Genomic DNA, 16717 nt, shown 5'->3' on the forward strand with positions numbered 1-16717 from the left:
ATTTCTTCAGTTTTTGTGCTTTTACAAATATTTTAGACATGGTTCCTTATTTACTGTTTCCCAATTGTAGACATGCAAGAATTAAAGGTTACAGTTTCAATTATTTAAAATTTCTGATCTTTATTTTCATTTTATTAACAAATATAAAATACAAAAAAAATGCAGTGTTTAGAAATATTTGCCACAGCAATAAGTAAATTAGAGTTTATTAGCATAATTTTGCTTACAAGCACACAGCCTCACGTACAGGTCATGAATAAATTCCTTTTAAAAACTCACAAAAATACAGATTTGGGAGAACAGCTTCCTTTTGTGAAAACTTGCTTGTAGAGAGTCAAGAGTTGTCTGAGTCTGGTCAGTACAGCTTGGTCGGTTACATTATGGTCAGAAGCAACAGGCGAAACACCATCAGCAAACTGAAAAAGAGAGAATAAAACAGTAAATCAGCAGATTTGTTTCAACAGTTCATTGCAAAATCAGCTTTTCTGCAAGATAAGCAATTCTGACTGACCTTAAGCCCGTCATAATCCCCGCTGGCATTAATTTCCCTGATTTCTTGTATCTCATTCCCATGATGACTGCCAGCAACCCAGAGGAGGCTGAAACACAGACCAAAATCAAGTTTGTGAAATGAAAGAAACCCCCTGACATGAAACAGTGAAAACACATACTTAACATATTATTTTCCTCAGTAAATATATTCCTGAAGAGGCCGTCCTCATGGAATTCTCAAAAAATGTTTATAAGTTCCACACATAAATATTAAATACATTTGCTGAAATGTATTCAGTTTTTTTGTAAAAATGACAGTATCAAGGTGTCTCCTTTGTGGAGAAACTACCCACATGAATTGCTCAGGTAAGATTTTGACCCATCTTTCCATTCAAACTGTAAAGGTTTTTCAAAAGCTCTTTGCAATTGTTCATTGTCCCTTGAACAAATCTTTTGATTATTTTCATTGGATGTCAGAAACCTTTCATGGAGAAGTTGGTGGCTCTCGGCAGACACACATAGCCTTGATAAAATTAATATTGATATAGGTTATTACGATGTTAAAAAAAAAACACGTAATAACGTAAAAATTACGTAATTTCAAACCATTTCCTAAGTGACATAAATACTGTACAGTTCGGTTGAAAAATAAACTTTTTCTATCAGGGAGAAATCAGGGTTTTCTCCCCTTTAAATTTTATTTCTACCAGATTTGTTCATTTTCAGTTAAATTTTATTGGATATTTGTAACATAAGTTGGGAAAAGGTTCATTATTTATCATCTTCTCATGTTTATGTCGTAAGACTAGCATTTCAACAGGCATTGTACATTTAATAGACCCTAAAGGTCTCTAAACAGAGTCATCAATATGTTGTGTAATAAGGTTGCAAAACTCTTGGGAGGGCTCTTGGTCGTTACCCAACATGTTTCGTCTGTGAGGCTTTGATGATCTAAAGATTGACAGATTCGCTTTCAATGCATTTTTGCAGCTTCTCTTCTTCACCTTTTCATTAATCATTAACTGTGTCATTTCACTTCATTACACAACATAAATCAATAAACTTACTTCTTTGTATGTGTGGATTAGGCTTTCTTGATTTTCTTTTTAGCCAAGATAAGGTCCAATTAACATTAATATATACTAACCCAACAGCACCAGGATATCTTTTGGGTCATTGGAGACGTTATAGGCTCCATACGCAGATAATCCACCAAAAACTAAACCAGCAATCAGGGACATCACGCTGCCTGCAATCATTTAAAGACAGTGAGGATAAGAAAATACATAACTTTGAGAAGGAGTTCTATGAAAATTCAAAAATATTTTATTGATCCCAAAAGGAGATTAAGTGTTGTTGTAGCTAATTAAGTCTTCAAAAAGTTAATGTAAAAAAAATTGAAAATTAATAGAAATGAAATTAGTACGTTTAACCTTTTCTCTTATATCCCATAAATCCACCAAAAATGATGGCTGCAGCATAGCCGAAACCAATCCAGTCCATTGCCAGTGCAGAGCTGCAAACACAACGTTGACTTTTTAAATTGTTTGCATGAAAAAAGGAGTAGAACAATCAACTAAAACGAGAAATAATTCAATTAGCACATACAGTCCCGTAAAAGGCTTAGCTAACCCTGAACATCGACTGAGTTCAACTTCCTTAGCATTGCTTCGCAATGTTAATCTCTGTAGTACACAAGATTAACAGCTAGATGTCGCTGTTCGTCTTTCCGTAATACAAGCAAGCTACTGCAGAACAACCGAGGCTAAAACGAAGAAATAGGCTCTTAATAAGGCGACTTTTTTAGACACATATTCTTATCTTACACCAAATAAATAGCTCCCAGATCGCTGAGAAACTCTTTCTTACCTGTCGTCCAAATCAAAGATCAGCACTGACAGATTTCAATTTGTGGTCCTACACTTCCTGCCGTTGCTGCTCACCCATCAGACTGCGCATGGCAGATTTGGTTAATGTTGTGTTCGCTGACCTTGATCAAAATTGGAAATGTGACTAGATTAGTTTGTTTGCTACCCGAACGAACTAATCTAGAACTAACTAAGCTCTGATCTCCAGACGCTTAGTGTAGCGAACTAACGTCAGTACAAAATGCCGTTAATAATATTCAATTCTTGTTCAGATTTTGATTTATGTTTGGACCTGATACTAAATAAAATACAAGTACTTAAAAGAATTGGTGTTGTGATCATCTTTTTGTCAGTCCTCCTGGCCTAGTACCATCTTTTTCTTTTCTTTTAAATGCTGATATCGAATCATAAGGGATAATATTCATAGTGGAAATAGATTTGATATGATTTATCATGGGCTCCTTGTTTTATATCACAATAACCTAAAATTTTGCCTGGTTATCTCCATAGACAGTAAATTATCTTAAAAAAAGAAAGGTAACACAGAAAATGTAATTCCCCAGAAAAAAAAAAAAATCTTTATTTCCATCTGACCCCAAGGTTCCACACCTCAAAGCACGTTACAGGTTTCATTGTTTAATAATAGTCTTCAAAAAAGTATAAATCAAAGCATTTTTAGAGCAAAAAAAGCCACTATGAGCTGTAGACAACATGACCACAAGCTGCTGTCAGAGTCGAGTCCAGCAAAGCGGACCGGTGCAGTCACCTGGTGGAGAAGAGCCACTGTGGCCCCCCAAAAGAGAAGGCACACGTTTCCAAAAAACTGATGGCATTTAAATACCGTCTACAGAGTTTCCTGACGATGTTACAAGTCCGCTCTTGTCAGGATAAAAATGAGTATAAAATGGCTGACAAGGATTTTTTTTTTTTTTTAAAGGAAGGATTATTCAAGTGAGGTATCAGAGCGGCATGTAAAAACGATGCGATTGCTGTACTAAGATGAAGAAAACACAAAAGATTAACAGTAGAGGACAAGACTGCTTACAGAAAAAGTGATAAGTGGAAAATGCAATGGTTTTCTCTTATAGTAAACAACAATGGACAAAGTGCATTTCTTAATACAATGATGTGATAATACAAATGGCTTTCAGTGCACCTGCAATATATACTGGTATCATGGCTTTGTCAGCATTTTGTTAGGTAGATACTTTCACATGAACTATAAGGTGGTGTAATAAATGTAATGAAACTGGTTACTTTACTGAAATAAAAGAAAAGAAGACGGAAGCAAATCTGAATCTGTAAGTCTGAGCTAAAAACAAAACACGTACAACACACAAAGACGCTCTCCACACGACACTATGGCAAACACCAGCTTTTGGCAACGACTGACACTTTAAAGGTTTGAGTAATATTTTACACTGGTAGAACACATTTTGCATCGTCGGCGCACATTCTTCCACGCGAGCTCCATGACAAAGAACTGTGCTCAGAAACAACCCAGCAGATTGCATTCTCAGCTTCTTCACATTTGCATGAATAAATGTGAATTTAGCGCTACATTCGAAGTCATAAGACAAAATTTTAAAAAAGGACGTCAGCGTGACTATTTAAGTACGGTAAACAGAGCGGCTGGTGTCGTGTTCATGGACCCCCACGGGGGGGAGCTGTGCGCTGTTTTGTTCTGCCAGTGTAAAAACATCACTTTGTGTGATAAAAGTGCATAATCCTCCAGATATGGGACTTGGCTTAAAAGCATTACAACTGGTACTGACTAGTCAGTGCACTTAAGTTATGACTTGTTTTTTGTTGTTTAGGTAACCAGCTCACTTGGCTTTTAAAAAATAACATGATCTTTAAATATTGCCAAAGATTGATGGAAAAACTGCATGCTAATTTGGCAAAATCTAATAACATCAGGATATTGTTCTATTTAAATTTTGAGAAATGTATGATGTTGCAATAAATCTGTTATATATATATATATTTTTTTTTTTACATAAAGGTTCAAGTATTTCTCAGTGTCTCCGGTCAACAGCTGGACAGTCGAACACTCTTGGATCTGATCAGGTGCGGCTCTGCATCTGAAACACACTGAGCGTTTCTGCGATGCAGGAAAGGAGCCCCTCTCTCCGCGTCTTCCCCGTGTCTCACCATGGCAGTCGTCTCCCCTACAGCTTTTAGGGAGAAATGTTCATCCAGAGCCAGCCCAGCAGTGTCCCGTAAACCCAGGTTCTCACGTAAAGTTTTCTGCCGTTCTCCGTCAGCAGCATTGGCAGTGTTAGCCCTCCCAAAATTAGCGCAGAGGGAAGGGACTTGGAGAGGTTCAGTGGAGAGATTCTGCCCTCGCCGGGGAATCTGCACTTTTTATCCGGATCCTCTGATTCGTAGAAATCTGTCAACATCCTTTAAGGAAAAAAAGAGAAAAAGAAAGACGTACGGGTCTCTTAGGGGGGGTTCATGCTGTCGGAGAAGTGCAAGAGGGAATGAAAATAAACTGCAAAGTGAAAGGAACTGGGCAGAATCAGCAGTTACAGCACAAACACAGGTCAGGCTTTTTTGTTGCTGAACTGGCAATGAAATCAATTATTTTAATCCAATAAAAAGACTGACTTTACTTCTTTTGGGAAATAAACTTCATTCTTTTCAACAACATGGGAAGCTTTAATAACATGTTCAGCTTAATTCAAAAAATATTATAAAAGCAAGTTTATTTTATTAATACAAAAAAATTTAATGTTTCAAGTAAAGAAAAAAAAAAGAGTAATGGTTCCATTTGTGACATAAGAAATCAGCTTTTAAAGGTAATGCTCCCTTTTAATTTAGCATCAGCTTAACAGTGTTTTAGTTCAGTCATGATCCAAGAGACTTGAATGGAGATTTGATTTCCAGAATGACTGGAAGTTGTCCTGAAGATCTGATCTGCAATGGACTGGTTACATATTCATGTATTAGAGTGGCCTAGTTAAAGTCCAGACCTAAATCTGATTGAGGATCTGTTAGAAAGTTGATGTTCACAGACTGCCGCTAGCCAATCTGGTTGAACTGTTTACTTTGCAGAAAAGAACGAGGAGGCGTGCCGTGGTGGCGTAGGGGTTAGCGCGACCCACATTTGGAGGCCTCAAGTCCTCGACGCGGCGGTCGCGGGTTCGACTCCCGGACCCGGCGACATTTACCGCATGTCTTCCCCCCTCTCCTTCCCTGTTTCCTGTCAGCCTACTTCATAAAAAAAGGGACACTAGAGCCCACAAAAAGACCCCCTGGAGGGGTTACAAAAAAAAAAAAAAAAAAAAAAAAAAAAAAAAAAAAAAAAAAAGAAAAGAACGAGGAAAAAAAAAAACTCTAGATCTCCACATGTGTATATCTGACAAACACTAAATGCTTTTAGTTATAACTGCAATGAGAAATGCTTGTACAATGTACCGAATTAATAGAATAACAAGGTTAAGGTCAACATACCATACTATTCAGATTATTATTTGCATAAACAATGTTTCTTCACTATGGCATATTTTGTATTGTTCCCATACATAAAATATCCCATCCCAATAAAATACCCAAGTAATTTTTTTGTCAAAAGTGATTTTTTTTGCCTAAATGATCGTTTAGTAATAAAAAGGGAATGATTTTTTTTCTTTGCAAAGACTTAGGCCATTATCTTAGGAAGGTGACAACATGGGGATTTGTGGTAAAATGACAAAATGTTTGGCAAAAGCTCCAAGTTGTTCTGTAAAACCTAATTATAAAGTGTAGAATTTGAAAGATCTAAAGTCAGACTTTTAAAATAAAGTAGCAATTCTCTTCCACATACAGTTAAAGTTTGGTTCTTCAAAAAATAAAATTAAATAAATAAATAAATAAATCACTCATACTTCACAAGGACTGGTCTGCATTTCAACACACACTTACCGGTCCTTCATTTCGAAGCGGTTGTGCATCCACCTGCGGAAAAGCTCGGGCTCTAATGGGATTCCCTTGATGTCCACGCGGTCGAAGTGGATGTGGATGCGGGGACATTCCTTGCATAGAAATTCTGTCAAACATAAAAAATAAAAAGAGGCTAAACAAAAACAGGAAGTCCCTTTCAGCAAAGAGGCACGTACAGCGAGCTCTTAAAATCGGCGCAGGGTGACAGTGATGGAGTGGAGCTGCTGGGATGCAGAGCTGAAACAATCTGCAGCCTGAGGAGGGGAAGAGCAGCGAACAAGTCTGAGAACTTGTAAAGAGCAAATATCTCAATTAGTTCATTAGCTTCATCTTTATTGTCCATTTTTAATACTACAACGCAAAATATGTATACATTTTCAACATGAAGCCTCCAGCCAAATTACTTGCCAGGTCGATCAGTGGAGAAACAAAAGTCAGAGTGCCTGAGAAGGTCACACATAAAAGCGTAACCAAGAGTTAAGGCTCAAGGCTACACGTGTATCCCCCTGAGAACCTCAGGTTCCTGTTTCCACAACATGCAATATTATCAGGAAATGTGCCGCCGAAGGCCAAAAGAGGAAACTTGATCGAAGACCACAGCGACGTGCTGCTTCACTGCTAGAAAGAGCATCTATAACACCAGCTGCTCAGATTTACACCGGCCTTCAGACACAACATACGGCAGCTTAATGATTATCCATAACTCAAGTGAGATACGGAGGCTCCGGAGGAGCAACAAAGAATTTAACTAAAAACACATTACATGGAGAAAATGCGAGAGAAGGCAGAGCTGGCTCCGTTAGAGCAAACAAATCTCCACAACAACTTAAACAACAACTACAGTATATGGAACAGAAGAAGGAAATCAACTCTCTACTCTGGAGAACCAAACATCACCTCATAATCTAAATAACATTTACGCACTTTAATAAATAAAGTCAGAGGTGTCAATCACTAGAAGTAATAAGTACTTCATTGGAACAATTTTAATAAAATAAATCTATTGATTTCTTCAGTAATATGTATTTTTAACAAACTGAAAAAAGAAAAGGTTATTTCTTCCGCTATGATAACCAAACTTATATGTTGTTTAACTTTTAATTGACAGAGTTGGAAGAATAAAGTTTCTCTGTAGGATTATTTAGTTGTCCCCCCCCCCCCCAAGTAAAACTTTTAATCAGCAGGTTTTCACTATAATATAAGCTTCAAAAACTCACAGCAGATATAAGGGGAAAAAAGACTAAATTTGGTTTCTAAGGTTCCCTGGAGATACAAAGATGTCATGACTATGCAGTAGTTCTCTTACAGTGAGCTTTATTATGCTCACAGTTCTTGGCCTTAACTTAGACTTATTAGACCAGACTTGTTTGCTGCAGTTCCAGTAGATTTAAACATAGACCTATTGTTTTGACTGTAGATAAGGGCAGGTTTATGTGATGTCTGGGTTTTCCTTCTGGACTCGTTTTCCGTGCAAACTGACCTCAGATAAATGGGAGACAATGAAGGACAGATGAGTAACTCTAGTCAAGTTCTGTGAGATTTTTCCCTCATGTGACATGATGCTACTGTAATGACAGGGTTGTTTACTTTAAGATTTTTTTAAACCAGCCAATAAATGTGAAGTATGTTGCAGTAGTGAGTGTAGTAAACACCTCCTAGAGTTATAAAAGTAATAAAAGTTAAGGGGAAAACATAAATTAAGACTTTGGATCATAAAAATGCAGCGACTCTGGAGTCACATGTGGACAATTTCCTGTTACAAGCTTTTAACGGACGTCAGGAGAAGGCACAAAAATCAATTGATCTATTGTGTTACTCATTAATAAACATCATCTGAACAACAACCGTGAAACACGTGCTTTGTGTAAAATAATTGAAATGTAGTTTTAAAAAAAACCCAACAAGAAAACACACACATTCAGTCCAAGGAGAAACTCGAATATATCTACTGTAGGGCTGAAATGATTAATCGACTATTGAAATAATCGTCAACTACTTTAGCAATTGATTAATCGTCAACTCGAGTATGAAGACTCAAAAAATTCCATTTGCTAAAAAAACATTATATTCAGAACAGCAAATAATCCAAAACTGTACAAAAATAATATTTTCCATTTAGAACTCCTCAAGTGGCATAGTTTTAGCTTCACTCGAAAGAAATTTTGTAATAATAATTAAAAAAAGGCTAAAAAAACCCCAACAAACTTTTGCTCTCCAAATGTTAATCTAAAAACAATGATCAATAGATCAGCCCCACACTATATTGGTGTTAAATCAAACAGAAAGGGATGAACTTTTCACACAATGAAGTTAGAAGTATTTTTTTTTAGCTGAAGATACATCCTTTGTGTGCACCACAAGAATGTTTTGCATTCAAGGCAATATGATGCTTAAAATAAAAGTACTTTATTTTAAATTTTTTTTATGTAGTCATTTCTAACATTGTATAAAAAGGCTTAAATAAAAAATCTGCTAAAAGTGTCAATCTTTTTATCTGATTAATCATCAGAATAATCAATTAACTGCAGCCCTAATCTGATGTCTTTGGCTATTCCACATAATTTACTCTATAGGATTTTACAAATCTAAAAGCTCACATTTTAAACTTTGAAATAGTTTAATTATAGAAAAACAAGAACTCCAGAAGGAAACTAAAATAACTGTTATTTTATGGTTTAAAGTTGAGGTTTAAATTTGTAGTTTATAGATCAACAGTAAAAGTTTTATTTGAATCCAATCCAAATAAATTAATATTTTGGTTTTTGAAAGTTACAGTTCTAACCTGAGCCTTCACAGTGAGTTTAGAGAGCAGCGGCGGTGGCGTGGGCGGAGGCGTGGGTCACTTCCACTAGCGCCACTAAAGTCACCTTCACCGCATGAGGCCAGGAAGTGCGTGATGAGAGGAATGCTTTTCTATTCTCTGCCTTGTTTGCGAGAAACATCCACGTTTATTCCTGACTGTAACTGGATGTTTTTCTCCTGTTGTTGTTGTTTTTTTATTCTAAATTTCCAACAGTGTTTTTCAAAGATCAAGGAACAAACAACAATAATCAGAGACTCCAAAAACACGAGAGTCACGCAGTTTACAGGAAGGCAGGGTTGTTAAAAGGTGATGTTTTCTGTGTGATTAATTACCAGGAAGGCTGAACATAACAATGTTTGTGCAGACTTGAGTTACCCTGAGAAGTTTTATTAGTTTTATTTTTAAAAGAGAATAAATGGCTAATAAATACTCATTTATCTATTAATTGCTATTAAATATTCATTCATTAGCTACTTTTTCTCTTTTAAAATAAAACTAAGGCTACAGGTAGATTCTCAGTGCAACTCCAGTTGAAACAAATATATAAAATAAGGCTTCAGCATAAAAATGAAATTATCTTACTCTCATCTAGACTTCTTTTCTATATATTTTTTCATACTTTTGTAATTTCTACAAGAGTTGCTCAAAACCTTTTGAGTAAATTTAATATGTAAAAGATCAACAGCCTGTTTGGAGAATGCCATTCTTTCATATGTTAATGCACTAATTGGAGAAATGTTTATTCTTTATCAATAAAAATATTATCTTTTAATTTATAGATCCACAAAATGAATAGAAAAGTGGAATTATATTTGTATATTTGAGGGAAAAGTACTTACATGTCGCAAAAGTGAACATTTTAGTGTGATATAACGTGATAATGATTAGGGATACAGTATATGCTTCAATGCATCTTGTAGTTTTTTCATTTTCTGTTGGAATCAAAACTACAATCCCCATCAGAAAATTTGCAAAATAAAAAAACAAAACAAAATATTTCTTTGTCAGGTGTGATAGCTCTTGGGACAAAAACGAATTAATTATCTGATAAAAACAAATGTAAAAAATTCCTTATAAAATTATTTAATGTCTTCATCTTCTTTGAACATGCCATGCGGTTGCAGAGATGTACCTGCCATCGAAGGTGCGGGTTTCCTCTGACCGGAGTCGTCCAGCGTTCCCTCATAAGCTACTGTGACGTCATATACGGCGTCTAGACTTTCATTCATGATGTCAACGGCGAGGTGAGACGCCTTCACCCTGGGTGTGAGAGTGTGCTTCAGAACAGCCAGTCCTGCAAAACAAGTAAATGAATAAAAAAAAGCAACAGCTGGAATAAATTCAACAGCTGCACAAATATGAAGCAGCTCACATCTGCTCAAACATAATTAGCATGAAAAAGTTTATGATTATTCCTGTTTTAGTCCACAAGGCCAGCTGAAATGAACTGAGCAACACTACATTAGGTTTTTCCAACTAATTGCATTTGCTGGTGGCGCTTACGATGCTAAAGTGCAGCCTGGCTTCATGTTGTTTGGAGAATCTGTGGAGATTAAGCCTATCTCCGGGACACAGCTCTGAATATCACCTTCCCCTTTAATCCACATAAATCGCTTGGGACGGATGGCATGTGCTCATCAGTTTATCTGCTGAGTGAGGCATTAGTGAGCAGAGAATGGTCCCACATTAACCAAGGACTAACTAATTGTGTGGTGACTGACTGATTGTCTATGTGGCTTCAATTTTGGTAATCCTAAGGGAACTAAAACAAGAAATATTTTGTCTGATTTACAGACAGAAAATTAGATTTTGTTTCTTTTTATACTGTGTACGTAAATGTCTGTTTTAACTTTATTTGTGCCGGTTTTTACTGTCAGAAATTTTCGTTTTTCTAAAAAAGAAAAAAAAAAAAGGCATTATAAATAACATGCAACCTCAGGATCTAGGAGTTTTCTAAATTTACTCATGGATACGGCAGCTGCCTGCAAGGTGACCACAGGTTGCATAACATAACTAACTCAGCTGTTTTCCAGATGTGAGCTGTTTGCAGTGAAACGGTGTGTATGCAGTCTGCACAGCAGCAGTGAGAGGCTGCTGAATCCTGCCCCCACCTTCTCTCTCAGCAAACTTCTGACTGTCGGTGATAACATTCTTCAGCTCTGGATTATACCGAGTTCCTTCAGGAAAAATGACAAGGTACATCTGTGGGGAGAAAAAAGAAAAATAAACATTCAGACGGAGGTGATATTGAGTAAATAGAAGTTCAAAATGTACAGGAATGTACAATGTACAGGATTTATTAGCGAGGAAATTGATTTTGCATGGTAAAAGGAATCTCCTGACAGAGTTAAATCCTTTAAGCCAGATCATTTTTCAGGATTCTAGCTGACAAAAATATGTTCAATTTTATCATTAGCTTTTAATACCAATACGAAGACTTCACACATTTGTTTGTTCTTCTATAAAAATAAAAAACAAATCAAGAGAATAAAGTTTTTTTCCTTCCATTAGGTGCTAATTAAACTCATTAAATAAAAGTAATCTGAATGGCATCTCTAATCCCAGGTTATTGGCATAGTTTCCCAGCGTCATTGTTATATTGCAGATTTTTTTCTTTGTGAACACTAGTTTCACAACAGAGCTTTCATTGTACTAATTTGGCTCTAAATAAAGGGTTTAACGTAAGAAACAATAAAAAGAAACAAGTCCTGTTTGTGTTGCCTTAGAAAACTTCCAAGACAATCTGACAATGGTCTGGAATAAAAACCCTATCTAGTAGTGAATAAATACCAACAGTAAAACCAATTCATATGATTACTCTATTTAATAATGTAATCAGTTATGCCTATTTATTTTACAGTGCTGTAAAAAAGCAAACTCCTCTTACAGATTCTGTTTGGCTGGATTACAACAATTCTGCAAAGATGAATGGTCAAACTTCCTGTACAGCGCTGAAAACTCACTGCAAGTTATTACAAGCACTTGGTTACAGTTGCTGTTGCTAAAGGTGAACCAACCAGTTATTAGAATTAGGGAGCAGTCACTTTTCTTCACACTGGGCCATGTAGGTTTAGATTTTTGTTTTCTCCCTAAAAATTACACACCTTAATTTAAAAATTGCAGTTTGTGTTTACTTGTTGTCTTTGACTAATGTTTAAATTGCTTTGAGGTTCTGAGACACTCAAACATGACAAACATGCAAAAAAAAAAGAGGAAATAAGAAAGTGGGCAACTGTTTTTCACACAGCTGAATCTATTTCTGTTTGCTTGAAACATAAAAGTGTGACAACAAAGAAAAGACAGACAAAATCTATAAGCTTTCTTTCACAGCAGTGTATGTTTAAGAACAAGTAAACTAAACTGTAACTGTGTCAATATGAAAAGGTCCCCGCAATGTTAGCAGTATTTGGATTGCACAACTGCACACACCATAATCTCTCAAGAGTCAAATCCAAAAAACATGATTACAAACAAGCCTTGCAACTCAATCTGCACTGCTTTTCACATCAGTGAAACTTTCTATGGGTGCTCTAAATTTTAACATAAAAACTAAAGGTTAGAAATAAAAGGTTTTTATGCACATACTCATTTGATTAACTAAAAAAAAAAGTGTTGGGGACTTGTTAGCAGAAACTTTCAAATGATTGAAATAATAAAAAAGTGTTTTCAGATTCCAATGTCACGGTCTCATTAAAGCAGAATGTGTTGGAATTAAACAGATGCTGAAATAAAAAAGGCTATGACACAAGGTACAGATGTTGATTTCACCAACTGTTTGCTGTGGTCTTGTCATTTTTTCCCAGAGCTGCGTACTTACTGGAGCTCCACATCGAGTCTGACTGAGAAGCTTCCTCTTCATGGCCTTTTCATTAAACTTTGCACTTCTTTTCACAAAGACTCCCCCATGCTAAAAGGAAAAACAAACAAAATATAACAAATAGTAAGAAAAAAAAATGGGGATTTTTTAGATTATAATTGGTAGAGGACTTCTAAATGGCTGCTTCACCTGTGAAAAATACCAGCCGTACAACGGGAGCCACTTGAGTCCATCTTTTAGGACGTATCTGACATGACCGATGGCACTTTGTCTGATGGCCAGCATGTCGGCGATAATCCAGTCAGCTAAAAAGATGGACAAAAAAAAACAACAACCTTCAACAGACATTTCTATTTAATTATAGTTTGAAGCTGTATATACAAATACTGTATACCTGTGCATTGATGATTAGAAAGGTAGATGACGTTCTCTTTATTCTTTGGTATATCTCCATATATAATTATCTAAAGCAAAAGAGAATTACATTTTTAAAAACAGGTCAAAAAAATAGATGGTGAAAATATTTAACTCCACGGTAACAAGTTTATGTTTTAGATTGCTGATCACATCTACAGGAACGCCTTGAACAGATTTGTAAAATCACCTAAAGTATGTTCGCCTGGGAGTAAAAATCACAACAAAAATACTTTAATAAGTAACTTTTAATTTCAGTACATTTATTTATCCATCCAAATTACAATTAAGCTAACAGTTGTGTTTTTGGATTGTGGGAGGAGGAAACTGGAGTACCCAGAGAAAACCCATGAAGGCATGGGGAAAAACAAGGCCATGTAGAAAGACTCCAGCCTGGGATTCAAACCCAGACCTACGGCGTCTCAAAAGAAATTTGAGATGATGCTATTAATGGTAAACATTGTAATAACAATATCAGGTATGATATATGCCTGTATTCTTCTTTCTTTGCTTTCTCATCTGTGCTCCAATCACTCTATGACCTTTAGCATTTTGTTCAATGTCATTAGAGTCCAGTGTGAGCATCTCCTGCCATAAGACTCAATAATTACATTAACATGCATATTAAAACACCTGAAATGTATAAGACAACAATCATTAAACACTGAACAGTTCTTTGCAATAAGAGTATTGCACACACTGATATTAATATTGTTTTTTCCCTCAAACTCAGAAAAAGTGCTCAAAGTAAAAGATTAGATTTTCTAAGTCTAGTTAGATTATACCACTGCGATTAAAAGTGAATTTATTTTACAGATTTTTACCAGACAAATAAATGAGACCAGAAGAGTCTAAAAGAAACTCAATCAAGGTTAAGCTTCCAACCTATTCTGCTGATATCAACAATCTGGGAATTTATATTCAGCACTCTAATCTTATCAAATACTCCTGCATCTAATATTGAACTTTCACATTATCATAGTATGCACAAAGACTTTTATGGCGGGTTCTTTATCATGATTTGTCTACACACACCCCTCTGTGCAAGGTGTGGCAAGAAGGCGTCAGAGAAAAATGCAGACTTTCTTCCCACCCAACTGGTTCATCAGGATTGCTTATAAAAACGTAGTCAACTACTTTTACCTTAATTATTGAATAGATTTCAAGAGACTTTAAAAGTTGCACAAATGCAATGGTTTTTTTTATGAGAAACAGGCCTTCAGAACTAAACATCAGTTCAGTTTCATGCACACAAAGTGAAGGTTTACTCACCTCAACCCCTGTATAGTTTTCAAAGAAGAACAGGACCATGCTCTGGTAAATGCAGTACAGTCGGTCGTCTAATTTATGGTAAAACCTTGCTGGTAAGACGGTGGAAAGTAACCGCCAGATCCCCCATGACAGAACGTATGCTGGGGCTGTACCCAGCATGATGGTGGCAGGAAACCAGTACCGCAGCGAGTATGTGTGCACAACAAGAGAGAGCAGCATGGTGGCACCTCTTTTACAAATCCCTGAAGTCGGCTGTTGGACCAGTACCACGCACCGTGATTATATTACAACGTACCCTATCTGTACCACCGCACACCTGGCCTACTTTCAACACACCTGCCCCGAGAGGTCAGCATAGGAAAGTGAGAAAGCTGCAGAAGGAGGCAAAAATGTACCCTTGTAGGCGAGAAAAGCAGTTCGCAAACTCAGCTTAAGCTGCAGCACCGGAAAAAGAAAACAACATTAAGTTACGGGAATTATCTCAACGTGTCAGAAACATCCATGGAAACGAGAACAGTTCTAACTCCGAACTGTACAAGTTAAGTAAAAAGCGCTAGCCGATAATAAAAACGAGTCAGGCCAAAGTAGAAGTTTTCTCCTTCCCTCTAAACTGTCTCTTCTAACGCTGGAAGGACCACAAAATCCAAAGAAAAAGTCAAACTAGTTGCTAAAAAGAAAAAAAAAATACTTTATTTCCTGCCTCAGTTCATTTTTATCCGGCTCCTAGCTTACAGCAGCAAATGTCACACACGCCTCCCTACGTCACGACGCGTTAGAGCAGTGAGGAAGGTGATTGGCTAAGTGATGCAATAGAAGGCGGCGAAGGAGCAGCTTCCGTATGGCAAGCAATTGTAACACATCTTTTTTAGATATAAGTTCCTTTTTTTAAAGGTATAGTTCCTGTCTACTGAAATGTTTAAGATTAGGAGCGGTCAGTATAACTTACGAGGAGTCGAAAACTTAATTTTTGTCTTAAATGAGCATAAATCCAGAGGCTAACAGCCAGTCAGGGGCTAAGAAAGCCAGTAAATTTTCTTTGAGTGCACTGAAACTGCTTGCAGAAGTGTGAATATTTTTTACTAATCTTTGTTTGTACCTGCAATAGTTCCATCAAAGCAAAGGAGGGTGTACATTTGGTGGTTCTCCATGCTTAATATTAATTTATGCACAAATTTAAGAAAGGAAAGTAGAAGGTTTGATGAGCTGCAGCTTTTATTTATTTAAATAAATAAATATTAATTCTTTGTTTTTGTCTTTTTTTAGTGCCTTGTTTTGAATGTCTGTCACTCACTCCTGGTTCCACCCCTCAAATAAAACCAGGATCATAGTTTAAAAAATGAAGAACATTACCATATTTTGACATAATGAACATTAACTTTTGCAGAGCTTTTTATCATCAAATCAATAACTTTTTGGTATGCAAGCACTTGGAAAAATATTATCTTATTAAACAAATAATTGGAATAGAGATGATTTTATTTCTTTAATTAAACCTGAATGTGTCATGGTTTATTGCATAAGTTGGGTGGTAAATTATAAAATAGTTGATAATTATTTACATAGGAAATTAAGAGAAAAGGCCACCAGCAATACCAGTAGGCTGGTTGGAACAGAACATACAAAGCATTTCCAGTCAGAGTAACTAATAGAAAAGTAAGACAGCATAATAAATTAATAAGTAATACAGTGTTCCCTTTAATCAGTATAATGTATTTGCTTCACTGTTATACCAGCTATAATGACTGGAAACGCTTAATATGTTCTGTTCTCAGTAAATATTTAATACAGCATAAGTCTGCTTTGGTTTTGGATTCTCTCATACTAGTAGTAGAATTTAAAATGCAATATCCAAAACACTGATGCAAGTAAAAATTACATATCAAGGACCCTACAACTAACATATCAATAGAAATTAAGCTAAAGCTAAGAAAAATGCTTTCATTTGTAAAGCTAAAAAGCTTTGATGTGTTCTTAGAGGAATTATAGACGTCTACTTTGAAGAGGTTATTAAATGGTAATATTGCTTACCGTAAGGGCACATCTGATTTAATAATACAGGTCCTGGCTGCAACTTAACCTTATTCTTGCTCAGACTGGCTAAATCAGAGGGATATTCACCTCAGA

At 36.1% G+C, this 16717-nt stretch overlaps 2 protein-coding genes across 4 annotated transcripts; both read right to left on the reverse strand.

Moving 5' to 3' along the window:
- Window positions 1-100: 100 nt before the first annotated feature.
- tmem14a (transmembrane protein 14A) lies at window positions 101-2484 on the reverse strand. Of its 3 annotated transcripts, none has more exons than XM_032553313.1 (5): window positions 2362-2484; window positions 1926-2008; window positions 1640-1741; window positions 512-599; window positions 101-416 (listed from the first exon to the last, which is right to left on the reverse strand). In XM_032553313.1, the coding sequence occupies exons 2-5, from the start codon at window positions 1993-1995 to the stop codon at window positions 374-376; spliced, it is 303 nt and encodes a 100-aa protein (XP_032409204.1). In that variant the 5' UTR covers window positions 1996-2008; window positions 2362-2484; the 3' UTR covers window positions 101-373. The 3 variants fall into 3 exon arrangements, with proteins under 3 accessions (XP_032409204.1, XP_032409206.1, XP_032409205.1); XM_032553315.1 differs by lacking the exon at window positions 2362-2484 and adding an exon at window positions 2101-2237; XM_032553314.1 differs by lacking the exon at window positions 2362-2484 and having other exon boundaries at window positions 1926-2145.
- Window positions 2485-2912: 428 nt separating this feature from the next.
- agpat5 (1-acylglycerol-3-phosphate O-acyltransferase 5 (lysophosphatidic acid acyltransferase, epsilon)) lies at window positions 2913-15353 on the reverse strand. The gene is made up of 8 exons (XM_032553311.1): window positions 14594-15353; window positions 13302-13371; window positions 13097-13212; window positions 12908-12997; window positions 11202-11292; window positions 10223-10384; window positions 6270-6393; window positions 2913-4766 (listed from the first exon to the last, which is right to left on the reverse strand). The coding sequence occupies exons 1-8, from the start codon at window positions 14810-14812 to the stop codon at window positions 4541-4543; spliced, it is 1098 nt and encodes a 365-aa protein (XP_032409202.1). The 5' UTR covers window positions 14813-15353; the 3' UTR covers window positions 2913-4540.
- Between the last annotated feature and the right edge of the window lie 1364 nt (window positions 15354-16717).

Source organism: Xiphophorus hellerii, chromosome 22, assembly GCF_003331165.1.
Source record: "Xiphophorus hellerii strain 12219 chromosome 22, Xiphophorus_hellerii-4.1, whole genome shotgun sequence".
NCBI lineage: Eukaryota > Metazoa > Chordata > Actinopteri > Cyprinodontiformes > Poeciliidae > Xiphophorus > Xiphophorus hellerii.

Bases quoted from the DNA above. Each gene is read 5' to 3' on its own strand.
- tmem14a (XM_032553313.1), bottom strand. From the start codon at position 1,995: ATGGACTGGATTGGTTTCGGCTATGCTGCAGCCATCATTTTTGGTGGA. The intron at 1,742-1,925 runs GTTAAACGTACT...AAATGATTGCAG, and splicing joins TATGGGATATAAGAGAAAAG to GCAGCGTGATGTCCCTGATT. The intron at 417-511 runs GTCAGTCAGAAT...TCTCTTTTTCAG, and splicing joins GGGATTATGACGGGCTTAAG to TTTGCTGATGGTGTTTCGCC.
- agpat5 (XM_032553311.1), bottom strand. From the start codon at position 14,812: ATGCTGCTCTCTCTTGTTGTGCACACATACTCGCTGCGGTACTGGTTT. The intron at 13,213-13,301 runs GTATACAGTATT...CCATCTTTTTAG, and splicing joins TTCTAATCATCAATGCACAG to CTGACTGGATTATCGCCGAC. The intron at 4,767-6,269 runs GTAAGTGTGTGT...TTTTCCTTAAAG, and splicing joins CGCTTCGAAATGAAGGACCG to GATGTTGACAGATTTCTACG.